This window comes from Hydractinia symbiolongicarpus, chromosome 8, assembly GCF_029227915.1.
Source record: "Hydractinia symbiolongicarpus strain clone_291-10 chromosome 8, HSymV2.1, whole genome shotgun sequence".
NCBI classification, from domain to species: Eukaryota; Metazoa; Cnidaria; class Hydrozoa; order Anthoathecata; family Hydractiniidae; genus Hydractinia; species Hydractinia symbiolongicarpus.
This window is the reverse complement of record NC_079882.1, coordinates 24,587,847-24,615,277: the sequence shown is the minus strand read 5'-3', so window position 1 is coordinate 24,615,277 and position 27,431 is coordinate 24,587,847. Positions and strand designations below refer to the sequence as shown.

The 27,431-nt window shown below is 34.2% G+C and overlaps 3 protein-coding genes across 6 annotated transcripts in view; 2 read left to right on the top strand and 1 right to left on the bottom strand.

Annotated features, from left to right (window-relative positions):
• LOC130654414 (exocyst complex component 1-like) overlaps positions 1 to 12,935 on the top strand; it is a 45,387-nt gene extending 32,452 nt beyond the window's left edge. The window contains exons 5-26 of one of the 3 annotated variants that reach the window (XM_057456985.1): positions 3,771 to 3,836; positions 3,911 to 4,041; positions 4,113 to 4,238; positions 4,450 to 4,551; positions 5,025 to 5,157; positions 5,267 to 5,376; positions 5,564 to 5,710; positions 5,985 to 6,075; positions 6,156 to 6,358; positions 6,825 to 6,926; positions 7,526 to 7,599; positions 8,253 to 8,276; positions 8,692 to 8,709; positions 8,843 to 8,923; positions 9,586 to 9,730; positions 9,815 to 9,898; positions 10,167 to 10,320; positions 10,452 to 10,472; positions 10,601 to 10,725; positions 11,049 to 11,171; positions 11,247 to 11,315; positions 12,080 to 12,935. In XM_057456985.1, the coding sequence (XP_057312968.1) occupies positions 3,771 to 3,836; positions 3,911 to 4,041; positions 4,113 to 4,238; positions 4,450 to 4,551; positions 5,025 to 5,157; positions 5,267 to 5,376; positions 5,564 to 5,710; positions 5,985 to 6,075; positions 6,156 to 6,358; positions 6,825 to 6,926; positions 7,526 to 7,599; positions 8,253 to 8,276; positions 8,692 to 8,709; positions 8,843 to 8,923; positions 9,586 to 9,730; positions 9,815 to 9,898; positions 10,167 to 10,320; positions 10,452 to 10,472; positions 10,601 to 10,725; positions 11,049 to 11,171; positions 11,247 to 11,315; positions 12,080 to 12,232 (2,282 nt within the window). In that variant the 3' untranslated portion in view covers positions 12,233 to 12,935. The remainder of the gene's footprint in view (positions 1 to 3,770; positions 3,837 to 3,910; positions 4,042 to 4,112; positions 4,239 to 4,449; positions 4,552 to 5,024; positions 5,158 to 5,266; positions 5,377 to 5,563; positions 5,711 to 5,984; positions 6,076 to 6,155; positions 6,359 to 6,824; positions 6,927 to 7,525; positions 7,600 to 8,252; positions 8,277 to 8,691; positions 8,710 to 8,842; positions 8,924 to 9,585; positions 9,731 to 9,814; positions 9,899 to 10,166; positions 10,321 to 10,451; positions 10,473 to 10,600; positions 10,726 to 11,048; positions 11,172 to 11,246; positions 11,316 to 12,079) is intronic. The other 2 variants (XM_057456986.1, XM_057456987.1) reach the window with 2 other exon arrangements.
• A 701-nt stretch (positions 12,936 to 13,636) lies between these two features.
• On the bottom strand, positions 13,637 to 17,456 carry LOC130654418 (synapsin-1-like). Its single transcript, XM_057456993.1, has 10 exons — positions 17,110 to 17,456; positions 16,846 to 16,906; positions 16,596 to 16,687; positions 16,018 to 16,174; positions 15,746 to 15,835; positions 15,317 to 15,522; positions 14,865 to 14,939; positions 14,614 to 14,716; positions 14,174 to 14,321; positions 13,637 to 13,908 (listed from the first exon to the last, which is right to left on the bottom strand). The coding sequence occupies exons 1-10, from the start codon at positions 17,319 to 17,321 to the stop codon at positions 13,649 to 13,651; spliced, it is 1,404 nt and encodes a 467-aa protein (XP_057312976.1). The 5' UTR covers positions 17,322 to 17,456; the 3' UTR covers positions 13,637 to 13,648.
• A 1,506-nt stretch (positions 17,457 to 18,962) lies between these two features.
• On the top strand, positions 18,963 to 27,161 carry LOC130654422 (carboxypeptidase A2-like). 2 transcript variants are annotated; one of them, XM_057456997.1, is made up of 7 exons: positions 18,963 to 22,394; positions 23,169 to 23,270; positions 23,335 to 23,451; positions 24,200 to 24,401; positions 25,000 to 25,202; positions 25,481 to 25,565; positions 25,646 to 27,161. In XM_057456997.1, the coding sequence occupies exons 3-7, from the start codon at positions 23,434 to 23,436 to the stop codon at positions 25,828 to 25,830; spliced, it is 693 nt and encodes a 230-aa protein (XP_057312980.1). In that variant the 5' UTR covers positions 18,963 to 22,394; positions 23,169 to 23,270; positions 23,335 to 23,433; the 3' UTR covers positions 25,831 to 27,161. The 2 variants fall into 2 exon arrangements, with proteins under 2 accessions (XP_057312980.1, XP_057312979.1); XM_057456996.1 differs by having other exon boundaries at positions 18,963 to 23,270.
• Positions 27,162 to 27,431: the final 270 nt, after the last annotated feature.

Sequence of the window (27,431 nt, the reverse complement as noted above, 5' to 3'; positions counted from 1 at the left end):
TTTCTGTTATGGCGACAGAAGACTGGTATGGCTTTGATGGAAAGTATGTGTTGGAGTCATTTTTTGAAAAGAACTCAATATGTATTGATTTGGATATCCTACTTCATGTTCCAATACATAAAGATGATTTTTATTCAATTTTTCAAAAATTGAAAAACAGACAGTTAAATGCAATTCCCACCAGTGTCGTTATTATATATGCAATCGGAAGCACTGCGAAAGAAATTTTAATGATAGCTGAAGAACAGGGATTACATGGTATTACATGGATAATCTGTGATGGTGCTGAAGTGAGCAATTGGTATAAAGATATTGATCCTAAAATTATGTCAGGAGTGTTTGCTTTTGGACACTTTGGGGGGTTGTATCCTGAATTCTCAAATTATTTTAGGGCATTGTTTCAAACACGAAACAAAAGTCTTGAATTAAAAAGATACATTTCTTTTTACAATATAAGCACAGTGGAGGAGTTTACAGGTTCCTTTTCATCTAGCATGCCTTACATTGGTTTTATCAGAAATTCTGTGTATAGTTATGCATTGGCTTTGAGGAACTATTTCAATGATGTTTGTGACGGCCACAATGCGACAACTTGCATGTTTTTACTCACTTTTAATCAAACTAAATTCCTGAAAAACTATTTGCCACATGTTTCCTTCATGGGACTTCAAAACGAGACTGTAAGATTTGATCAAAATAACGAAGTTAATACATCAGTATTTTACTTATACAATTTCCAACAAAAAAATGGTGTGGTAGACATGGTTAAAGTTGGAGAGTGGAATAGTATTGCAGGATTAAAAGTACAAAGAGATATAGTCTGGGTGTCTGGCTTAGGTGGACCACCTTTATCGTCATGCTCTAAGACTTGTAATCCAGGGTTCTATCCTATTGTTAATGTGGGAAAGACATGCTGTTGGATTTGTGTAGAGTGTAAACTAGGTCATGTCAAACCCTTGCCTGGGAATGATATGTGTGTGCCATGCAAGGATGGTTGGAGGAATAAAAATAACACTGCATGTATTTGGTTTAAGTTACTAAAATACAGCGATTTCCCAACTTTTTTATATACCTCCTATGTTTTAACAACTTTTGGAGCCCTTGTGTCTCTACTTGTGTGTTTTACAATAATCAAGTTTCGAGCCACGCCCATCATGAAGGCGTGCAATTGGAAGTTGTCATGCGTGCAAGTGTGCATGCAGTTCATTTTATTTTGCACGTTAAATTTGATGCTTTATGATGGAAATGTTGTGTTTTGTGTTGCAGTTTTTTTCACAAATGGCTGGCTAATAGTGCTAGTGATATCCATGATGCTGGTAAAAGCGGAACAGCTTGTTCGGATTTTTAAATCCAATATCAGAATTTCAGCCGAAGATATGCTTATGTTAAAAGCTATTAGTTGGGCGATCCTTATAAGTACATCTCTGATTGAAATATGCTTCACAGCTGGCTTCCTGTTGTTTGAACGTTCTGAGGTTAAAACCATTTACTATGTAAGAGACTTCACGAAAGAGCAAAGTTGTGATTTACAATCTTATGTTGCTGTTCAAAGCATGTATGTTGTTGTTCTTTCCATTGTGTGTGGTGTAGAAGCATTTCGATGTCGAAAGTTGCCATGTCGCTACAATGACAGCCGAGCTATCATGTATACTATGATATTGATGCTTTTTTTCGTAGTCTTAGCAATACCTTTGAGGTCAAGTGCTCCGAATATTTATGTTCGGTCATTTATGTTGTACCTTGTGACTTACTGTGCCAACATGTCAAATTTATGTATTGGCTATTGGTATAAAGTGTATATAGCTTGGTTAAAACCAGTTGAAAACACTTTGGTTGCCTTCCAAACATCTGTATTTCTTGATACCATCAAAGTTGTAGATAAACAAATAGCATATAAGCAGGAGGTCTACAAAATGCGAAGATATGCACATACTGTATAGTTGTTACTGTTGTATAAAATATGTTATAATATTAGAAGTAATGAATATTAATGTTACATGTTCCTACAAGTGTTTTCTGTTTATTCAGATGTCCGTTGTATCCTCCATATTTTTAAGGTATCAATTGTGTTGTTCTAAAAATAAACAAAGTTAAATTTTGATTTCATTTTTTTGTTTGTTTATTTGTTTGTTTGTTTCTGACAAAAATTGATGATGTCGTGAAAACTATAACACGTAACACGCCAAACATGTTGGTGTCATGACAAATTTTGGCTCAAAATTTGTCAAAAAAATTGCAAATGCTTGTTTTTAATTAAAACTAGAGAGCAAAAAAAATAGCACGAACATAGTGGGGATATCAAGAACATAGTGCAGTGGGATATCAAGAACATAGTGGGATATCAAGAACATAGTGGGGATATCAAGAACATAGTGCAGTGGGATATCAAGAACATAGTGGGATATCAAGAACATAGTGGGGATGTCAAGAACATAGTGGGGATATCAAGAACATAGTGGGGATATCAAGAACATAGTGGGGATATCAAGAGATTGATATATTCACTCTCTGAACTAATTTTGGTCTGAATGTCTTAAATGTAAAAAATAAAACAACTTCGGGACTGAAGGGGTTTTTCATTGTATTTTAAACTTTACAAATGCACAGTGATTTTTCGGTTTTTCCTCCCCTTTGATTATAACTGTGTTAGATTATCTCCAAAGCTACACATATAACTCTACTCCAACTTGCCTGCCGGCAAAACCAGTGTATAGTCAGCAAATGCATTGGATTGATAGCAATAGATTTATAATTGGCAAATCTAAAATTTTGTAAACGCAATCCGAATTTCCTACCACAACACTATTTCTCTTTTAAGAATTTATTTATTTATTTCAATGTGTGGCTACCATGATTCATTTTTGTGGAGTGTAAGGCAGTCCTAGTATGCCTAAAATTTGATTTTTCCGTATATTTTCCATTGAATATACAAGCAGTAACTGTAAAAAGAATTTAGTCCTATAAAAGGCCTGCATATTTGATCATTTAAAGCTTTTACCGCGAGTGTACTAAGGGCTTTGTAATAAAGATAAATTCTGCTCACTTTTTACTCAATCATGATGGTGTAGAAAATTGACCAGCCTTAATACAAGCAAGACTTTCAGAAACTTTATAATAATAAATAAAGAACTTACAATCAGTTATATAAGAGTGCGGCTAACAAGAATAAAAAAAAAGAAAAAAAAATATTGAAGAATTGAAGAAATGAAACAAAATACATACACGTGATTTGATACATTCTCGCGAACTTTTTTCTAATAGACACAATTCGCTAAAATTTATCATTTATTTATTTATTACCACTATGTACTAAATACTAAATCGTTTTATGCTTTGGTGAAATATGACTCTTGCGGTTTCCATCAGATCGCAAAAATATTCTTTTGCTAATTAAGAAATCGAGAAAATTTAGTCCTGCGAGGAATCTAAATCTGTGCAAATTAAGTAAATTCCCACGAAATACCTTTTTTTTTGACTCGCGAAAATTTTTCTTCCATTAGGTCAATATCCACCTACGCAAATGGTGCCTGCTATATTCTGTTCGAGTAAAACTGAAAAATTAGCGTTTTGGAAGCTATCAATTTCGTCTAATATATTGGGTTTTAAAAACAGGTCTATTGTAAATTATGGAAGATATTATTTCGTTTATCTGTCATATTATTGTGGAAAGTTTTTCATTTCTTGAACATGAATTGTTATGGGTCGCTATTGTGAATTGCTCTTGTAAATTTTTCTAGATTTTATTTGAAAAGAAGGAACGCTTTTTTTAGATCCATCAGACAGAATTCACACAGTTGTTAAAGCCACTCAACCAATTGGAAGCCAGGAGGGACAAGGTACGGCGTACTAACTAACAACGTGATTTTTGACTTGATGTTAATTTTGCTAACTTGCAAAATTGTTCTTTCAGAGGATTATCAAAAGTTGACGCCGAAAGAAGAAAATGATTTGAATACAATACTAGGTCAATTTGAAGACGCGCTTACAAATGTTGAAATATTCACAGACCAACTATCGTCGGAACTACAAGAGTTGGAATATGTAAGAGTTGATTGGTCACATTTGAAAAGATTATTAACCAAAGGATAACTTTAATTTTTTGTTCTCTTTAGATCAATATTACATCGCTCATGGGTTCAGAACAGCAAGCGAAAGACTTACTTTCTTTAATCGATAAGAGTGTGGAAGAATTGAACCAGTTAGATGATCGGTTGACATTTTATGATGACTGCTTGCAGGTCAGTAGTTTTTTGTTATCTACAGAGAAAAGACGTTTCTATTCATATAAACCGTCTGTATCAGTAAAAACTTTTATCCAGCCTTTGAATAAGTCCATTAAGGCTTTTACATTCAGAATTAAAATATATAAATTTTGTTGATTCAGCATCAACCCTTGTGTAGTGCCAAATAATTATTGTTTCATTTGATGAAGTGTTTAATTCTCCTTAGAAAGTAGGTGATCAGATGGGACAAATGGAGTTTAAAGATAATAGAATGGAAATTGAGCGAACGTCTAACAAGAAGTTGTTGGAAGAGATAAAGTATATTGTAGTAAGTATGACCATTCTCTATGTAAGAGTTCGTATTATTGTCGTAGCTGTGGGGTCATTCTTGTGTAGCTGTTGCTGTTATCTTCGTCGTAAACATTTTTTCTTGTCCGTTATATTGTATTTTTCGTGTTTTTTCTCATTGTTTCTTGTCAATATATCAGTGTCCACTCTGTCAGGAGTTGTCAGGGGGTGCCTGATTATTGTCGGAATGTCTGAAAAAAGTCAGGAATATTGGGTTTAAATGGTAAAATGCGTTTTTTTGGAAACTTATGCATGGATTAGTTTCAGAACTGTTTTCCCCAAATATGCTTGCAAAGAAATTTACAATTTTGGGGGTAATCCAATGTTCCAATGATTGCGAAATTGTGACCTAAAAAAATCAGGGCATTATTAGGGATATCCGAAATATAAGGAGTTGATATTAAGTGAACACCTTGCTATGTTATAATTTTTGTTTATTCTTTGCTTTGTCAGGGCAAACTAGATATATCGCAAAGACATATTCGATCTTTACGCGAAGGAGATTTGTATACACCTCTCGGGATTGAAGAATGTATTTCTGCAGCGAAAATTCTGCTCGTTGCATTTCACACGCAATTCAATCCAGGTGTGTATTTATAATCATTTTCTTCGGGCGTGTAATTTAAAGACCGACGAACCCGTGGATTCTCCCACGGTTAACGACTAGCCATATATATTTGTGCTTATTTATTTAGGCATAGCTGAACTCAGAGCTGTCCAAGATCAACTTGCGAATATCACAAACTTAAAGGCTGAATTTGCGCAGCGTATTTACACGCATTTAGACAAGTTCATTTCACAGCACGTGCGTACTCTCATCTACTATATCACCTGCACGGCCCTACTGTATGTTTTGAACGGCCCTACTGCATGCACTTTAGGTGCTCTCGTTAGTTTGAATATCTTCCGTATTACGGTGATCCACCTGCATGTTGTTTTTGACACATCGAAGTAAAAAACTCTAATGTTTATTTATTTATCTGTTTTAACAGAGCAACATCGATGGTGTGTCTTACAAATTCAATAGCGACTTGAGCTTACAACCTCATGACTCTGTCCACGATGATTTCCTGCCATATGTTGACCTGATGAAGTGGTTAAAAGATTTGGATAATTCTAAATATCTTGAGATCAAAGCTGTAAGTGTGTCGGTTTGCCATCTGCTTTTTAGAACTACCAACACTAGGCAAATAGAACTATCTATTGCAAATTTTAACTAATTTTAGTGCAGAGTTCTGTCAAAAGCAATATTTTTTCATAGTGAGATTCTCGATCTTGTTTCATTATTTTTTTTTGTTTCCTTCTGCTTCTGTAACAATGAATGAATTTAATTATATGATGGTTAACTTTGTAAAAATGAATCAAATTTCCGTGCTCTTGGTACTTTGCATCACTATAATGCTTCTCTTTTAGCATTATGAGAAATCTTTTACGTTGACATATGAAAAGGAATTTAAGGAATATCTTGAAGTTGCGAAACTGAAGGCTTCCATGAAAGTTAAAGGTAATTTATCATTTATTTTGAAACGCTGAATTTTACAAAGTTTCTTAGCATTCTCTAAAACCTTCGATTTCTGTTTATAGGAGGAAAATCAAGCCACTCCTTGACAAGTGTACACAGTCACGAGCAGATCGGTCCTGTCAAGTCAAAAAGTGGGCTTAGTAGGTTTCGTAAGGAATCAAAGTTGAAACGATCTCCATCGAAAGAATCGATTGATTCGATGGCTTCTGTTGAGTCTTCGTCATCGAGTTTTGCAGGGACTGCTACATCGACGCAATTTGAGACAGTAGGTTGTTTGTTTTCTAAAGGAGGTATTTATTGTATATAAATTTTGTTCTTATTCTAATTGACTTATTCAAACTTATTCTAATTGTTAAGGGTGTATAATACACATGGTTTTCTGTTCTGTAATGCTTCCTAATTCTTTTAATTAAAAAAAAACGTTCGGTACATTTTTAAACCCTTTTTTCTATGGAAGATTTTGGAGGCTTCAGGGTAAAAAATTTAGAACATTTAAAGGCTTCCAGCTTCAAGTTGAGTGTTTTTATAAAAAGAAAACGTGTATAAAATTCATTGTTCTCCTTTCTCAATTCACAACACGCCTAAAATATTGTAGATACCTTTTTGGAAGTGAGTCGATGTCTCGTTTAGACGCATTTTTTTTCCAGCAGAATATGTGCATTTTATTTTGTTTTGGAAAAAAATAACTTTATTTTTTACTTTTCTATTTTTTATAATATTTTGTATTTAAGGTATTCGATGTTATTTTGTCTGAATTGGAACCCTATGTATCAGCAGAACAACAGTTTTGCACTTTATTTTTTCACCTTCGTTATCCAGGAGACAATTACAAGGTAAGTTTGATTGCGATGATGATAAATCAATAAATTCATTTGTGTGTTGAAGTTATGAAGAAGTTAAAGATTCGTGTGAGTTACAACCTTTTTTGCGCTGTTCCATATTCGCAAATATCTTTCGTTGTGTTTTCCCCACTTCAATTGATTATGATCCATTTTAACGCAACGAGGTAATACGCTACTAACATGAGAGGTTCGAGTTATTTGGGTTTTATCGCTTGTGTATTACAAACGCAGCAAATAATAATTTGGAATAATTTGAAAGAAAGGAAAAGAAAAAGCAGTTCTTTTGAAAAAAATAAATCGTTTGAGCCTGCAATACCTTTGATTTGGCAGAATGAATTTTCAAAGCATAGTATCAAACATAAAAGAATGTTTCGTATACCCAATCTTACTTATACTTTATTGCTTCTCAATCACGCAGATTCTAGTATAGCTGTTAAACTGGTTGCTAGTAGAAAAATAATACGCGTGCGTGTGAAAAGCAAAAGGGGTGTGGTATTTTGAGATAAAGTTATTTTAAAGTGATAAACTTCAAGTAAAAGTAGCTAAGTCATGGATTACTTATTGATCTTTCACGTTAAACATATTTTTAGGAAAGTCCTGCTGAGCTGCCCACCGACATCGCTGATGGCGCCATGCTAAGTACAGGAAGACCACCACGTGCGGCGTGAGTATTACTGCTGCACCTTGTTTCAACGTGACCAAAAGTTGACCTAACTGTGGACAACAGAAAACTCGACAGATACTGCAATGGGCGCACCATTTTAAACTTAAAAATAATTTTATTTTTTTATTTATTTATTTTTTGACTCAAAAAGAACATTATAACGTTTTTCAAACGTTGGTGTTCATTTGGTAGAAGCAAAATCATTTAACAAGAAATAATGTGACTGAAACTTTGTTTTGGACAAGCGGAGAGATAATTTAATTACAATCTCTGGAATTTCCAAGGGATAAGTAATAGGTTCAACGTTGAGAGAGTTCACTGTGTACACAAAATCGAGTTCATTGAATACACAAAATCCTTTGCACTGAACCGACAGCTCTCCTTTGCACCTTTTTTAACTTAACTCCCTTCAAGTACCCTATGTTCCAAGTTCGTTGTCGTCGAACGCCCAGAAAAATACGAATTCTTGGTATGTTTTGATAAAACATATGAAACTGTTTAGCTCCTTGTTCAGTCTATGTTCACTTTCTTACAAAAAATTCCATCGTTAACGTAACTAACACCATTCACACGCTCGCAACAACACGACACAACAATTCCACCAACAAGCATTTATACAATCATTCACTTGCACACATTTGTTTATATTTCAGACCACACCATGATGTGACTGTAAGGTAATACACAGTTTCAACTTTACACGTCGCAGATGTATAACAACCGACTAACAACATTTAATTAAATAATTTTGAATTCTGTTATTAGTAATTTTTTTTCTACAGTGGTATGTAAATGATTCCAGTAATTTAATGGACCGCTAAAATATTTGGTATCCTTGCTTGTATTGTACGATATATTGAATCTCACTGTAGAGCTTATTTCTAATAACCGAGCCATGAAGTTTACAATTTGACATTTTGGACATTAATCAATTTATTGATGTGGATAAACGGAGTCTTTAATAAGACAGTTTTCTTCACTTTGAAACAAAATTTAATTTTAATTAAAGCGACATCTTCGTATAACTCAATATAAAGTTTTGACCTTACTAACTAAATTTCAGATTAATTCTTACTAACTTTCATTTTGTAGGAATGTTGATGAAGTTCGGTATGGATATTTTTTTTTATCATTTCTCCAAATTCTCATTTCACATTCAAACTGCGTTTTATTGAAATAAATATATAAATATATATTCTATGGCCCAAAATTTGTGTCTTAAAACAACACTGTGGTATTCTAGAGATATGATGAAGAACATATTTGGGTTTCTGGATGTGGAACTTCAAAGTTTTATTTCTTTTGGTGAAAGCCTGCATCCGCAGTAAGTATATTACTGTTCAAACATTATTATTATTATTTATGCAGGATATAGCCCCTTCAATGTTGGAAATGCTGTATCAATGTCGGTCATGTGTTTTGAATGTATACATTAGGTTACACCGGCATTGCCTACCCAATTTCCCTCACATGGCATGGGTTGAGCCGTAGCTGTGGTAAAGACACTTGCTAAACATGCCCGCGCTGTGGACCGACCCACAGACCCTGTGATTATGAAGCGAACTTCATAACCACAACGTCACACGCCACATATTTGACTAACTAAACTGCGAGTAGATGGCTAACAAGAATTACTATTTTGAATATAACAGCGCAGAGCTTAATTATTTGCTTGATTGAACTCTTGTTATAATTGACAAAGGATCGGTTAGTGTCCAATTCAAGCGCATTGACTAATTAGGATTCATTTTTATGTTACTAACTATTTGATAAACCACCGCCCTTGATGACGCGCATGCGCATTCTATAAATTTACAGTTAAATATGTGCGTGCGACTTTTATTTCTAAATAACTGAACGACAGATAGAATAATAAGTGTAAGCAAACAAATTGTAATCTTTCATTACAACTTCTTCTTTATAATAACTTTCAACATCCCTATTTATTCTAATACTAATTTTTTTAAACGGTCATTCTTTTTCTAGTAATATTCTCTATGCAATGTATCGCATTCAAAACCAAGCTTCTCATCTTGTCACGAGTCAATCAACTGGTGCTCCGCCGACATTTTTGGGAACATTGTTTGGTGGATGGCTGGTCTGTACAAAGAGATGCTTTGATAAATACATTGTAAATCTCTCCTTTTATATTTCATTCAATCCTTTTTTCGCAAATTTTTTTTATCTTTTTTCCGTCTGGCCACTTTATTTTTAGGAGACGATGTGTCGCCACATATCTGAACTTCGTGTGCAGAAAAAGAAACGTACTGGAATACTACCAGACGTCGTTACCGTAGAGGTATCAAATCGGTGCTTAACCCAAAAATTCCAGTGTTTATGCTTTAAAGTGTATATTATTCCGGAACTTTGTTATCGAGTAATAAGAATCGTCTCTTGTAAGCACAGAAAATTAGTCAAGAGATTTTTTTACAGTTTACAGCACTGGTATTTCAAATCTTATTTTCGTTCGCAAAAGATACGTGGGTGCGAGATTTTTTTCTAGTGTGAAGTCTATTCTCATGTTGTTTTCTTTTATTTTCTTACATCAAGTTTATAATTTTTTGTAGAAATTTTTTAAAGCATCTGAGCATATATTTCGTGGTTCTGAGAGAAGAGTGGAAATCGACAAAGCCTATCAGAAATTAATTCAAATCTTATTCGAAAAGATAGAACACGTGGCAGAAGAGAACGACAAACCTCCACCAGAAATTGTCATGTTTGGTATGATTTATTTGTTGTTTTTGTTGTTTGTTTTTGTTGTTGTTTGTTTTTGTTATTGTTGTGTTCGTTTGTTGTTGTTGTTGTTGTTGCATTAGGGGTTAGGGTTAGTTTAATGATTTTTATTTTTATAGAAAACTATCATTACTTACACGGTGAGTTTGTCTGTTGTTTTGACTTCAGCTTATTTTAACTTTTCTACACATTAACCGTAGAAATACCATAAACATATTTCATTGTTTCGTCGCTGTATGTTTTAATCTTACGTTTACCGATACAACAGGTGTAATTCGTGGGTTGAAGAATACGAGTTTAGAAAACGAGAAGAAACAAGCTGAACAGAATTACTACGATGCCATGCATCAGTATATATTAACAAGACTTGGAAGACCTCTCGACAGAATGAGTGTACGAAATATTTTTTTTTTATATTGCTTCATATTTATAGTCTTCTTAGTCTTTGGAGAAGAAAAAAAATCCATCTATAGTTTTGTAACTAAAAGAATGGCTACATATTACAGTCTATGTTGATAATCCCCGTATTTTATCTATCACACTGAGTAATGTCTTGCTAAAAACGCACAAAATTGTGATCCTACGACGGGCGAAAATCTGAAGACCAGCGGACCTGTGTTTTCCTTCACGGGCTTACGACTAGTAGTTTTATTTGTTCTGTATTTGCGTATTTGTAGCCTTTCTGAGAATGTTACTGAAATTAAAAATTTGTTTAGCGCTTCTTTCAAGGAGTTGAGTCATGCATCAATTCTGGCGTCCGCATGGAAGACATAGGATACCAATTAGCGCTGAATCAGCAAGAATTAAGGAATGTCATCAAAGAATATCCACCGAAGGAGGTAGGGTGGTCACGTGATCAGTGTTTAAGTGTTGAAGCATTGATCAAATGTTATCTGTGATATTTTTTTTTGCAGGTAAAGAAGGGGTTAGAGCTACTTCACAAAAAAATCGAAAAATACGTCACTGAAGCGGGATTAACACAGGTTTTCTTTTAAATTCAATGCGTTTTTATATTTGTACAAATCTGTTGAACAATACGCTTCATACAAAGAGCATATGCGAATAGGAATCTCCATCTCTTGTGATGACTTTTCGAACTTTTTAAAAAATATTTATATGATAAAAGTACAGTTAAATATGTAAAAGCACAGGCTACATGTATAGAGTTAAGGAAGGAAGGGTTGCTAATTTAAAAGCATTTAAAATCATTTAAAATCATTCCAAACTTAAAATGTTGAATTCTTAACTCTTTGAAGCTCATATCAAAGTAGCTACGAAAAGAAAAAGTGCGTACCTGTTTGTTAGTCCGATCCGACCCGATCCGAAATAAAGAACTGTTCAAGCATTGCTTTACACTTTTAAAATGTCAGGATTGCATTCAGCTGTTAACACTCGTACTTTGTTCATATCGTACCGCCAAAAATCTTTGTTGGGACATATTTAGCAGTAAATCATAATTTTCATCTCTTGATAAAATTTTCCTTATGGGAAAATTTTGAACAAGTAAAGTAGTAATAGTAAGCGATTCATTTTTGCAAATGGGTTTTTTCATCTTGAGATGCGTTAGGGCATGTGTGAAATACAGTGGAGAATACATGAAACACACGAACGAAAATCAAATAAAAAAAGCGTGAGTATGCAAAAGGTCTAGTAATGGATACAAAGAAAGACCATGGGAGCAAAAGGAGGACATTTTATGGAGGACAGGTGCGTCCACTACATCAAATTTTTTGTTATGTTTGTTTAGGTATTGTGGCACAACCTTCAAGAAGCTTTTGTGCGTCAGTATGAACGGTATCAAGAACTTGTTGAACTCTGTTACCCAAACTCTAATATAAAACTTCCTGTTACAATTAAAGAGATACTCGAGTTTTTTTCCAACATCGCACAATCTCATTAAGTGGTATGTGAGGAGATGCTGTCTCATGTTATGTGCTGTAAAAAAATTGGAAACAGAGAACTTTTTGCGTATTTATAAATTATTTTTTATATGAGAAATTAATTTTATATATTTTTAAGTTATATATCTGCAAGTACTTGGACGATGGAAATTTATTTTGTCAGTTGTGTTAAATTAGCATGACACAAGTTATGTGGAGAAGTGAGATGTTTTTTTAAGATCACATCATGTTATGTGGAATTTCCAAAATAAGGGAAAAAGTATTCGAGGTATCAAGCTATTGAAAAATTTATTAGTTGCCAGTGATAAAAGTGTTTGAAATACGGAGATTCTTTCAATCTACGCTACTTTTAACACCTTTTAATGAATTTGATCTAAAGATCTTTTTTTAGTAATTTCAATCTACACTGTGGTAAATATAGAAAGAAAATACAATGTTAATAATTTGAAGAAAAATCGAATTTTTGTTTCTGTTTAATGTTAACTGCAGTAAATTTTTGTCACAAAAAATCTTTTTTTGATTGCGTTACGTAACCGTTTAGTTGCAAATCCTCCAACATTTGCGGTTTCCTGTATAATTGATCATTTTTCTCTCCGCGCTACCTGCGACTTACTAATTGTTCTGGATGCCTTAAACTGAGCATACTTTTGCAAGAACTTATTTATCAGTTATTTCCTTGTTTTGTACAAATATCTCATATGAATTGACGGTCGGTCGGTTGTTATCTGAAATACGACAGTCGTCGTCACTGCCGTATGCGGTATTTACTTAAAAAAAAACTTTACTCTTTTTTCTCTTTTTTTTTGGACTTGAAAATAACATGACGCCATTATGAATAATCTCGACTATGTATGAATGTGATCTGTTCGCTTGGTCACAAAATATCAGAGTGAATTCGAAATAAACAGTTTTTAGTTCTTAAAACAGAATGTATTTCACACGTAAATAACGTACTAAAAATGCTAGACCCATCGTATCTTTGTTTTTATTTCGGGTGAAGATTGGTCATAAAAAATTGACAATATCCAGCAATTTTTTTAACTATATATTACCTGTTGATATTTCCACTTCACAAAATTGATAAGAACTTTAACTAAAATGTTAAAATAGGTATAGGAATCTCTATATTGCGCGCAGCAGAGTTGCTTAAATTATGACTTCATAAAATAAAAAATGATATAAAATATATACTTGTAACTAATTGAATATTTTAAATATTCAAATTTCTTTGAGTCAAACCTGTGTTTGTGACACTAGCTTCTAATTCCACGATTGGTTAACGTACAGTCAATCTTTTAATGACACTCCTAAACACTTGTACATAGTGGAAGTCTCCACCGGTGGCGTTATTCGACTGCATTTCATAATTGGTATATGTCTATAACGTTTTCTACCATCATTAATTTTTACTTAATTTAGGACTCTAAAGCACTAAATAGACGGCCTGCAAATGATCCTTTTCTATTGTGTCCCTTCTCTACCCCCTTTGAAGATGAATCCACTCCATTCTCGGGACCGTTTAAAGTTTTCTTGAATGTGTTTCGAGAATCTGACATTTCTACAGGCGGGGCGCTTTCCGATCGATGTGAATTCATTTCATACTCTATATTGTGATTTGGTGCATTTTTTACACTGCATGCTGGAGACGGGGGACCGCTGATCAGTTGAATTGCATCTAAAGATAAATGGGTGAAAATCACACGTGTTTGAAAATACTGTTTTAGCATTGACGTCAACCTCGTTCCCTTGGCCCTCAAACGTGTTGTTTACGGAGCGGCCTTTTCGCTGCCATCAAATTAATTAAAAAAGAGAAATGCTCTGGGAACGAGGATTGCATTAGCATTGCTTTTTAACTATAAAGCCAACCTAGTTTACAACGCTATCAATACCTTTTTTATACAGCCTGGAAACGAAGATGATTACAAAGTGCTTATGCTTACCTGTCAACGTATTCCCTCGAACAGCTTTAGGAGGTACTTCTATAGCAGGTGGAAAGGTTTGTTCCATTCTTTTAATGACAAGGTTGACAATACATTTCATGTCATCATCTTTTTTGTCCGGACATATACTCATTGCAACATTGTTCACCTAAAAATGAAGCGAATGTTTGAAACAGAAGTAAGACTCGCAATATGAAAAGAGTTGGGAAAGAAAACACCATTTCTACTTAACAAACTTCAACGCAAAATGATGCGACACTTTCAGTGGGTATTGCAAGTAAAGAGAGAAGCTTTTCTTGACGTATATACGCATATATCTGGAAACGTAAAAAAAAGTCTGGGTACGACATTGACAAGTAGGCCAATGTCGCGCTTGATATTTACACCTAAAAACTGTCTGCTTTCTCAAAGCGTTTAACCATAAGATTTGTCTCGCTTACCTCCACAATATATTCTCTGTCATCCTTTGTATGAATAGCTTCAACACAAACGATGTCCAGACCTCCGAATAGATTGCTACATTCATCCACCCAATTTTTGTATCTAGTAAGTTCAAGAATTTATTGTTATTATTTGGATACATATGTTGTGTCAGTACCAGAATTTAATATAAATTAAAGTCTTCATTTTCCCTATTGCTACGAACTTCACATAAGGCAGACACACAGCCGCCATTTATATCAGTTATTACCTTTCTGTTAAAGCAATTTCTTCAACAAATGAAGCACCAAGATTTGTTTTCCATGCATCTGACAACGATTTTCTCCTGTCGGAATAAAAAATCATTTTTGCAAATTTAGCGTTAACTCTAAGGAAATTTTACTCTGGCGTTGGGATATAATGTAGGGGAAAAAATGAATGTGAATTTGGTAAGAAAAAACAAAGAGTATTAATAATTTTATCGGTTGCCGTAATTTTTGACTAGCAGTAAAAAATGTTTCTACATTTCTGATGAATCACAAGATTTGGCTTGACTTTTGGAGAAGGAATATTGTTTGCTTGACTAAAAAATATAAACTGGAAAATTCTTCCTACACATCAGTACTTTCCGCAGAAGGTAGAAGTGTACTGTGAAGAAAGTGGACCGCCCTACTGCTGAGTCTCTTGATATGCCAATTTTTACCGGACAAAACATTTGCTCACTTGAACACCTTATATCTCTGACCGATCTTTACAATTCTGAGGTCAAATTTCCCATCAAGAAATGATTCGCTCGTAGCGTAATTGTTTGTCATCGAGACAAGGCTAGCAACGTCTTGAAATCCACGAGGACTGGCCACACACACCTTGCCATAACCACTATTGCCGCTTCCAACTTTTACAACGACTGGTAGCGAAGGTGGCAAAAGCTGAAACAAAAACATATTGAAGTGAGTGAACCTCGTGTCCAATATTTTTGCGATTAGCGTCTTTGAAATGCTCGAATACTTATATTAAAAGGTTCTTTTTATAAAACCTTTTAATATTTGAGAGAGAGGGAAGGGCAGATTAATGCAACTTTTTCTTTCCAAGAGGGGTCTTTATCAAATGCAAATGGTTTGAAGCCTGAGACCATTTCGTTCCTAGCCTTACCATTTCTGAGTAACTTTGGTAAAAGTTTTGATCAATAAGTGGAAATTCTTCCTTGCCAAGTTGATGTCGTATTTTAAGTAATTCAGAATACTAAATAAAACAGATAAAATTTATATTTTTAAGAGTGCAGTAGAATTCTTAACTGTGGTAGAGAAGAGACAAAGAGCAAATGGTTTCACATATCAGCATTTTATTGAACTGTTTAAGAAACTATTATAAAAGTGATATTGTGTTTACCTTAGTGTTTAACAAGTGTTAAGCCTTCAACTTACCACAACTGGCTTCTCTAGAAAGTTATATGTAGAAGTCAATGAATTTACTGCAGGTACGACTCCATGCATCAAACCAAGCAAAAAATTCTTGTAATTATTTTTCATGTCCGGTCCTTTCACGTACTCACGAAATAGAACAAAATCTGGACGAAATGATCTAGAATAGAAGATAAAACACAAATATAATTGCGTATGTTATTGTGCGCATGCTTGTGAGCGTCCAGACATTTTTTTCCTTGGGTTTTATGGTAGATTAAAGCCTTACTATTGACAATAAATATTGTCATCACCTGACTTAGAGGTTGTCTACGCGAAAGGCCTCATACGGTAAAATAGCTTGGATATTATATAAAAATTGGAAGTGGCGCATGAAAGGCTAGGCATGATCCAATAAAACGAAACAATAGATGGATGTAATTTCTATCTTTTAAGGACAAAATGAAATCGCTGCAGGATAATAATTCCTTGAGTCTAGGGAGTCTAGGGTTTTTACAGAGAGGAATTAGAAGAAGTGATTTCTAATCTCATCCTGCCCTGCCTTCCATAAAACAGCAGCAAAATCGATACAAAATGTCTACCTTGCAACTATTGATCCATTTCTTATAACTTTCATGCTGACGCTTGCACCTTTTTCTGAAGATGAAACAACTTGCAGTTCGCTTAGTGATGCCTGAAGGAAACGAAGAAAACATTACGTCTCTCGAAGGTCGTTAAGGTGATAACGAAGTAAAGTTCTGTGACACATGTTGTGAGTCGTCGTATTGATGGAGAAAAGATGTATGGGGAAACTGTATATTGTGATAAGAAAGAGAGGGAAAGTGATATTACCTGCTCTACACGAATATCGTACATCTGTTCATGTAACGTGCGCCCCTTGAAGTATTTCTCCCTGAAAAATTGAAAAATTAACAAACTCAAAAGACAAATGAATCATTTTTAAAATCATCTCTAATGTATGCAAGAATTATGTTTTCAAAATCAAAGAAAAAGATAATCAAACTGCATTGAATATGTCGTTCGGATTCAAATACAGGCTCAATCCGAAATATACGGGTTATCATTCAGAGACCAAATCCAACTAGTTCAACTTACCAGTTGTTTTCTCTTGAGTCAATAACAAGTAACGTTTTCGATCTTCGTTCTGCAGAAGTCGCAGTGTTATTATTCGCAAACTTCGAAAAGAAGTTTACAGATTTCCCAATCAAGGAATCCCCATTCATTCTTTCTTCTTCGGTTTGTTCTATTTTGTCCAGTGAGAGTGCTTTCGAAAGACTTTGACGAAATCTTGATGCCACCCCAGTCATATCCACTTTTTCTCTTCACAATATCACCATAGCAACAAACCATATAAAAGTCTGGTTGATGGTGCTATTCATGGTGAAGGTTCATCAGTAAAAGTGGTTATATATATTTTTAATTTTTTGTCTAGTATGAAAAACAATTATTTAAATTGTCAAATCCTTGAACAATATTATTGATGACAGGGTAACCTCACTGTTTTCTTCTATTGACTTGTTACATCTAAGTATGCGCCCGCAACAGCAAAGAAAGAAAATAAGTCTCGAATATTAGCGTTGCCGTGACAATTTTTAAATAGGAGTGTCTTTTCTGCTGGTTAATTTAGACACTTCATCAAAGAATTAAAATAATTCTACGAAAATAAATTGTTGTGTCGTTGCTTCAATGAGAAATTTTTATTTGTGTCTAAAAGCCGCAATAAGTTTAAAAAAAAATATTTTTGGAAGAACGCAAAGAAATTGAAAAGGAATACGGATTCTCCTTGTCTTTTGATTTTTTAGCTTTTTCTTAATTATTAATTATTTTTTATGTTCTTGTTTATTTTTCCTTTATTTTCTTTTTCAATGAGATGACATTCTATTTGTTTTTCACCATTGATAATAATTTTCTTTCTTCGTATAGATTTATAAAGAAACAAAAAAGAGCATCGTTACTATGTTGGAAATAAGTAAAACATGTAGTTTTTGTGCAATTATTCTACCTCGATCCCAGGACCTATTGTCTCTTTTTGCATATCGGACGGCGAGATGAGCGCAGATAAGAGAGAAAAAGGCCTGAGAACGAGGTTGTGCAATTATTCTGATTTACATTTTTTCCTAGCCAGCATTAAAGTTTTACTGAGTACTATTCCATACACTTACATTTGAAATATACCTGCATTCTAGTTATCGTAACTTCTTGAATTTACGTCACCCTCGCTTAAGCACCTCATCAACCTAGTCCCAGAGCTCTTTTTCTCTCTTTCCCACAATCTCGGAAGGCGAGAATAAATAGCCCTTTTTTATAAGCAACCCTATCTTGGGTTAAGCAATAAGGTACTAAGAGAACAAGGTCGTCAAGTTCCTTAACTTGTTGCTTGGTATCTTTTTTACCGGTACAGAACGGACGTCGTAAACCCTACTCTGCTAGTTTACTTAACGCAAACAAAAAATTCCGAAGTATACTGTAGCCCTAAGCACTGATATGATACTCCTTAGAAGACTTTTTACGCAAACCTTCTTAAGTAAGAAAAAGTGTTCAACGGACAGATGTAAAGCCTAAAAGTTGCCAAGCAATTAACCCAATTTTATGCCCGGTCTTTTAACAATAAGTTTCTTACAACCAATATGTGTTGGAGAGTATTAAGTGGTGCTGGACGCAAACCGGCATTAAACACATAAGCGCCAAAACTTATAAAACTGTTGCAAAAATACGCACGTTTCAAGATAGTACTCAGGATTGTTTCTAATGATATGTTAAGTGACATAAAGGAAAACTCTGTCAATAACAGTCCTGCATCTGCTGACTGTCTAATGCATTCTTCCGTTTGATCAAATCTTTGTTGACTTATCCTGAAAACTTTGACAAGTAATTTTTGCATCTAACAAGAGGAATGCTTTTGAAAAGCTATTGTATAAGTAAAATTGCATTCTCAAAGGTATGACATGCGACAGCTGCAGCGAGGTTCCTCTTGTGTCTATGAAAGGCTTTGGTGAAAAATACCTGTGACGTCATGCAGTTTATAGTTACGTCAGCTAATTTCACCAGTGACAAAATCGTTTTTAAGAATCTCTCTTGAAAATATGTTATATGACTTCTTTTATTTAAAAATCTTGTATATATTTCTTGTCTGTTTTACATTGCAAATACAAGGTTCTTTTTCTTTCTAAACTCTTCCAGTGTTTCTTCTTCTTTTTCTTTTTTTTCCACACTACAACATTTTTTCCCCAGCACCTGCATTTTTTAAAAACAAAATTTTAAACTGTTTGCGCATGCGTAGTTAAAAAAATTAAAAATAAAATATTTACGCTTATTATTTTAATAATAACTTCCCAGATGTTTTTCTTTTTTCTACTTCTCTGTGTTTTCAATTTTTTATCTTTTTTTTTCCCAATAACCTTTATGTTTCTAATCGGTGTTTTAAAAACAATTGTTAAAATGGGTCCAACATATCGAAATTTGTTAGTCGAGGAAGGCTTGGTAGATTCATATTATAAAAAATTTGGATTAAAAACTTTTTGTCTTTTACAGAGTCTCCCCATCCTGATGACAAAACAAAGCGAAAGGTCTGTGAACGAAGTTGTTTCCAATATCAAAGCGAGGTTCAAAATTCTGGAGATAATGAGATAAAAAGCATTTCATCTACAAAATAATTCAAAATTGCACTAAAAAATCAGCTGTTACGAAGGAATAACGAACAAGTCTTCTTCTGAAACAACACTACGTGTGGTAATTAAACGCTTTCTTTTATTACACATATTTCATCAAAATTTTTACTTGTCAAATTTTAGGCTATGAAATTTTTCGGGTGTGGCCATTCCTTATTCTACATTAATCCTGCTTTGTTTTAACAAACACTGGGCTGTTTTGACAAAAATACTGGGCCCTTTCGACAAAAACACTTTCAATCGATGTGGTAAAAATCAAAAAAACTTTAACCTTTTTCAAGACAAGAAATGGTTGAACATAGCAGTGGATATTCTGCGAAATGTTTCTGATAAATAAATCATCTCTGAGGACGAGGATGCGGGCGAAGGGTTTTTGATTAAAAATAATTAATGATGTTTAACCTTTACAAAGAACGGGGGCGTGTGTAACATACAGTGCAAAAAGATTTTATCAACAACAAAGTTATCAGTGAATCATATTTTATTAACCTTGATACCAGGGCTTCCAACATTTTTTTGATATGAGGATGAAAGACACGTCCTGTGAACGAGGTTGATATCGGAAAAAAATTTGAAATTTGAATTAAAGCTTTATCACTTTAGTAGTAGTTCTTTAAGAAACTCAGGTTTTCCATTTTTTTTAGCTTACAATTTTTTATTTTTGGTTACGATTTTTGGCCATCTGGATAACGATTGAACTTGAACACTGCACTATTGTCAGTTAAAAAATGACTGACGATACCATATTTTGCTACACTGGTTTGATTAAGAATTCACTGGTGATTAAGGGGACTCCAGAATTTGTTGAGTAAAGAAAAGCAACTTGATTTAGTAATAGATACTTATATATACGACTGAGTCATCGAGACGTAGAGCAAGCTGGTAAAAGAAGCAATTTGGACATTTAGGCATGAAAATCAAAAAACAAAAAAAAACAAAAATATTCAGACTAGTCAAAGTGATTTTATAATCTGAAATTGACATTCAAAAGATGTTTTGGGTAGCTTTTCAGAAGTGTGATAGATAAATTTCTTAGCAAGCTCCAGCTCAAAAAACCAAGTCAGGACCTGCAAGTTGATAGTACCAAATAAAATGTTTGAAATTGTACTGCCCTAAAGTTGTCACAGGCGTGAAATCAATTCTTTTTTTTTTTTAATTTTTTCATTTAAAACAATACTAGCTACAATCGTGATCACAATATGTTGGGACAAGGCAGCGAATTTCGAAGTTCGCCACCACAAGTGATTGCGTAGGCTCATTCTATATTAGATTCACACATCTTGAGCTTGTCAATGTTCAGAGTGGACTATGTTCAGAGTGGACTATGTTCAGAGTGGACTTAGGACTTAGGTTATTTGGTAAACACGAAGTTCTTAAAATGCGCTATTTTTTGCTGACGTCAGCAAGGCCATTAATGACGAATTTCGCGGTCTTCGTGGTTCCCGACGTGAATTATGTCGGTGTGCGGGCGTGCTAAAGAATGGGACTAGCAACTTTTCAACACTCTCTGCCTGGCCTGCTTGTGTGTAAAAGTAGCGACCTTGCAGCTTGCCGGCTGCAGAGTATTGACTATTTGACTCTTTTGTCTATATTTGGATAATGAGTAAAAAACTGCCTTAGTCTATCTATATTTTTGTCCACGATTGTATCATCCCTTTAAACGTGTCTACCTTTGTCGTTATTTTGCAATTATTCACGCCCGTGTTATATGTCTGATTGATAACATCAACGCCATTAGGAAGGCGTAGGGACTATAATAGCATTTTACTTTTCGTGAAAAAAATACTTAGGAGGGCCAATTAAAAAGCTTGAATTTGCGAAAAAACTAGCGACCGTTAAAAAACACTAATAAATAAGTAAACTAAACAAATTAATAAACAGAGATATGAATCAAGTGAAGCAGTTGTTAATTGCTTCATGCGTGAAATTATTAAAACACGAAGAATAAACATTAGATATTAAAATTATTATGATCATACGGCAAGTAAGATAATGAAGATTTACTTCTTTGTCGCTGCAGCAATAATTCAATGCTACACCTGGGGTTATTCTTCAGTAGTAGGAAAATTTCTTTTTTTTTTCTTTTTTTCCCAGAACCCTTCATCTCCGGGAAATTATTGGATCGTTCTTTACTTAATATTCAGAATAACGAAACCTTTTCAAGTGTACGTTTTCTGCACAGCCCTCAACTTCTCTATTTTTTGGCTGCTCGTTTATAAAAAAAATCGTCGTGTGTTGCTAGGAAGTTTTTCCGATACGGTACGGTAACCAATATTTTGCGATACTACGTAACCAATATTTTGCGATACTAGGTAACCAATATTTTACGATACTACGTAAACAATATTTTGCGATACTAGGTAACTAATATTTGCGATACTAGGTAACCAATATTTTACGATACTACGTAAACAATATTTTGCGATACTAGGTAACTAATATTTGCGATACTAGGTAACCAATATTTTACGATACTACGTAAACAATATTTTGCGATACTAGGTAACTAATATTTGCGATACTAGGTAACAATATTGCCAAAAGAAACATTTTCTTCCCCATTGCGTCAAATATGCGTGCTTACCATCTAAGATGAATTCACTTTGAAAAATCTTGTTAATTTTATCTATCTTAAGATTGTTTTAGGTCAAACGCAAAGTCAGTTATCAGAATACGACATTTAATTATTCAAAATATAATAACTACAATGAGGTATGTGTTTCTATTGAATTAACAAACAGTCAATTGTCGGATTAGAATGTTAGTTTAGTCTACTTATCTACCTCAATTTTCTACTCGACCTTTTATTCGCCTTTTACTGTTGGTAACTGTTAGTAACAATCAAGTTAGCCTATCCCTTTTCGATCAAGGCTTTTTAGCAAAATCACAGTGGTGCATTGCTGAGGTGGACTGCAGTACTCCCCGCCACTTTTCAACTACTGATCCCACAATTGAAATGTATAAATGCCACCTATCCTACCTTTCAATAGACTTTCATAAATAGAATGAAAATTAACATAGTTGTAAAAGTTAAAAAGAAGGAACAAAATGATTGTTTTTTCTATCCTCTTACGTTCATCGTAGCTTAAGTAACTATTTTCTCAGCTATTTTTGATTTTACCAACCAACATTTCAGACTTCCTAAAAGTTGTTTTACACTCTTTGTGCAACCACGTCCCCAGGACTATTTGCTTCTCAACGGCGCTGCTCTTTCTGACAGTTCTAGCGAAATTCGACGCCACGGTAAAAGGTGCTTGGGTTGAGCTTGCTTTTTGTGGTGTTTTTTTTTTGCGTTTTGGTTTCAAAAGATGTTTTAATTCTTCATTTAATGTTTCACTTTCAAAACTATTATCTATATATATTATAAGAATAAATCATAAATAAAAAAAAGAAGGTTGACGTAAAAAGTCATTTTTCATTCAGGCGGGCTTTTTTTTCTCCATTTAAATTATCTATGTAATAATTTAATTATTGCTCTGGCTTTAGATCACTCATGAGCTTCATAGGCTCTCTAAAACAAATCAAAGAAAAGTGAAAGTTAAAAATCTAGGCAAGACTTTCGAAGGAAGGAAAATACTGTGTGTTGAGGTAAAAAGAAATTATTCACAATTGCTATCAACAACAAAAATATTCTTGAACAAACTTTTTTTAGATCAGCAAACATCCCACTTCTGGTAAAGATAAAAAGAGAAAACGGATTGTTGTTGAATGTGGTGCGCATGCTCGAGAATGGATTTCTCCCGCCACTTGTATGAAGCTTATTCAAAACGTAAGTAGCCATCTGCAATGTTTTTAAACGCAGTTTCTAATCCAGCCCTTTTTGTTTTCGCACTAATAAGTAAGTAAGCAAGTAAGTTATTACGGGATGTTTTACGTCCCTGGGGATTTTATCCTAACGGTTGGCTTCCTCTCTCTGACTGTGACTTTGTTACAATACCGCCAGAGATACGTATAGCATTGCTCTCACTTGCTTGCCGGCCACAGTCCAACTCTTATAACAAAACCACTATATAGCGGACAGTTTTTATAGCGGAAATCTCTCTATAGCGAACGTCGTTTTAAGACTAAAATTGACCTCTGTATTTAGGAACACATCTATTAATAGGTCATATAAAACCATCATTGTAAGACGTTTGCCTGTATCTTATTTAAGACAATTTTTTAAAAACAGAATTTCAAAATATCGAGTCTGTCTTTTGAGTTTTTTGAGTGACAGATAGCACATTTACAATACATATTATATCTAGGCTCATTCTTCTTCTGACATCAACCTCTTGACACAGTTTACGGCCGACGTCACTATAACGTAACAAGAGCAGATTATTGAAGCAATATAATGTAATTTGGGAAGAACCTCTATGTAGTAGACACGTCTTTATAGCGGTAGTATTTTAGGTCCTGATGTTGTCTGCTATAGGGAGGTTTCACTGTATATTAATATCAAAGACTAGCTGGATACCCGTAAAAGAATCCATATAAAATGAAATATAAAAAAAGTTATTTCTTTCTTCTTTCAGTTTATGAATGTTTCTAAACCGGAATCAAATAAAATAATAGAAAATTTTGATATTACGATCATTCCAGTTTTAAATCCCGACGGATACGCGTATACCTGGCGTAACAAAACGACACGTGGATGGAGAAAAAACAGATCAGTGAAGAAGGGTCAACATTGCATTGGTGTTGACGTGAACAGAAATTTTCCAGAGGCTTGGGGAGGTTGTGCTTAAGCTTTTTATTTTTTTCTTCAATTTAATCAACAAAACTATTTGCATCAACCTTGATCCCAGGGCCTGTAGCGTTTCTTTTATATGAGGTTTCATCCTTATATCAAAAAACGCTACAGGTCCCGTGATCGAGGTTGTATTTGCATGCAATTAGCTAAGAGACAGAGATATTCTCAAACAACCGCTGTTGATTTAGATTTTATCTCCGTAATAAAAACTTTGATATTCTTAATCTCACTTTCCAGGTGTAAGGTACAGGATTGCAGGTGATATACAGCAACAGTTTGGAAATAAACCAAATTTTGTTTTAAAAAAGCATTAATATTTTTACAGTATTGTATAGGAAAGTGTGCTTGATATATAATATTTTTTGACTTATACTTAGACAAACTAAGTTAATAATCTCATGTGGTAAAACACAACCTCGTCCCCAGGACTTTTTGTCTCTCATCGGCGCTGTGCTTATTGATAGCTCTGACGAAAAGTTCGTCTCACCATCTGATATGCAAAAAGAGACAACAGGTGCTGGGATCGAGGTTGGTATAAAAATTATATTCTAAAATTTATAGCTTCATGAACGATCTCTGTAGGGGCTGGTTCGTCTCCGTCTCCATGCAGCAACCTATATCGTGGCACACATCTGTTGTCAGAAAAGGAACCACAAGCACTTGTAAAGTATATGGCAAAAATAAAAAATGACGTAATCGTCTATTTATGTCTGCATTCGTTTGGACAAACATTGAGTACACCTTGGGGTTATACTTCGGAAAAACCAAAAGATTTTGATGACTTGGTAACGTACTTATTCATTCAATTTTCCTTTAAGAAATACGTGTTTTTATTTTTGCTGTTATTGTTGTTGCAACCTCGACTTCAGGGCCTGTAGAGTTTTTTTTATGAGAATGAAACGTTACGGGCCCTGGGATTAAGGTTGGTAGTTGTAGTTGTTGCTGTTTTTGTGATGTTTTTTGGTGAAGAAGAAGATATAAAAAAGTTTTAATAAGTAAGATCAACTTTAGCGTTTATTCGCTCTTTTGATTTTTAAGTTCTCGCTTATGCCTTTATTTACAGGCTAAGGTAGGAAGAACTGCAAGAGATGCGATCAAAAAAGTTTATGGAACAAAGTACTCTGTGGGGAATGCGCACAATTACATTTGTAAGAATGCATCTTTTTGTTTCAAAAATAACTTAAGGGGGAAATATGATATCTGAATAAAAGGTGGGATGTATTTTCAGATGCCAGTTCTGGTAACATTGTTGATTATCTTCACGCACAGTTGGGAATCAAATATACATATTTCATTGAGATGAGACCCAAAAAAAAGGAGTTTGTTGTTCCTGAGAGCATCATGTTGAAAAACGCAGAGGAAATGTTTGCAGGAATGGTTGCAGTAGCCGACGAGTTGAAAGATGAAACATAAAGATAAAAAATGATACCAGGATGTGTGAGAACTAAAAAATGTCAATCAAGGAAAAAATGAGATATGCGAAACTGGTAGCTTCTTCGCTTCTAATAGTCCGCAGCTCCTTCACGTTTCTCACGCCTTCGGCTTTCTTGTGGCAGTTCGTTTTAACTCGTATCGCAATCAGTCGTTCTTTCTATGCAAGACAGAAAAGATACAGACTTTTATTTTGCTTTCTACAGGATATCAAACATTTCGTGAAAAATAGTTTGTTGCTGTGATGCGATTGTGCTCGATACGCCAATCATATATTCTCTTGATTAGTAAACTCTAGAAGGCTTTTCTATTCTCCTAGGAAAACTTTACTAAGTCTATTGTGTCATTTGCGAACTTTTGTTAAACATAAAAGAACCTGGTTGATTTAAGACAAAAAAACTTATGTAGTCTGCAGCTAAATTTTTTTCGCTATTGATGTGTGTATTGAGAGTTAGAACAACCTAATTAAGTGTGTCATGTTTCCTTAACTGCCCCCTCTCCCCTGCCACCCCCTGAAAAAATTGGCTCTAAAGGTGGGTTTTTGAAGAAATAAATTATATATGCCAACGATTTGGCATAGGAACACAAAAAGGAAATTTATTTTAACAAAACTAACAGGTCTATCATAAAAATTAGTCTTGAACTGAAAATGTTAAATTGCAATTTTCTGCTATTTACAACACAGGATGGACACTAACAACAGCCCGACAACTGTTTCTTGTACAGACAATCAAATGAACTTCCTGCTGTAGAAGAGGCGCTGTGTATACCACCCCTGTATTTGAAGAGAAGTTTTTAAACCAAAATTGTCATTACCTATTATTGTACGACAAATAAATCTATGTTACTACAAACCAAATCAGCAAATGTAGCCAGGAACATTCTACAAGAGGAAAATAAAAATGATTTACGACATTGAATTATGACGTTATCCATACTACTTAGCACTTTTACTCCAAAAATTGGCAACCAATCCTACCACATAACTAACGTTAAGCCAATCCTATTGTTTACAATGTATTACTAAATCTTTTGTACAGCCAAAATGCCTAGTTGACCTAATTCCACGTTCCCTCTATGCGACAAATGCGCAATGCATTCTGGTAGTTGTAGTCAACATAATAAACAATATGGCGGAACATTCGGACTTCATAGTAGCAGAAAAATCAGATAAAAACTTTACAACGGCAGAAAACAACAGCTTTTTTGTAAACTTATGTCATTCTCCTAATTTTGTATCACCAGTCGAGCCTCCTGTATGCGATGTAATGTGTATAACTTACAAAAATGGTTTACAAACACCAAAATCAAGTGAAGGAGGTGGCTTCCCATGTTGTGTTCAACAACTCTAAAAGAAATATCTGCGGCTCAGCGATTGTTCTAAGAATAAATCGTGTTTGCTTCTAATATAATTGCGTATTTGTAAAAACATAATTTCTATTTTCTTACTAAAAAAAAGAATTAAACTTTTTGCGGTCAATTATCGTGTTCCATTTTTTCTTGCACCTGATTTTTTGCTGCCAAGTTTATAAGATAATATTTTATAAGCTAAGAATACTATGCAGAACAACATTATACCCATT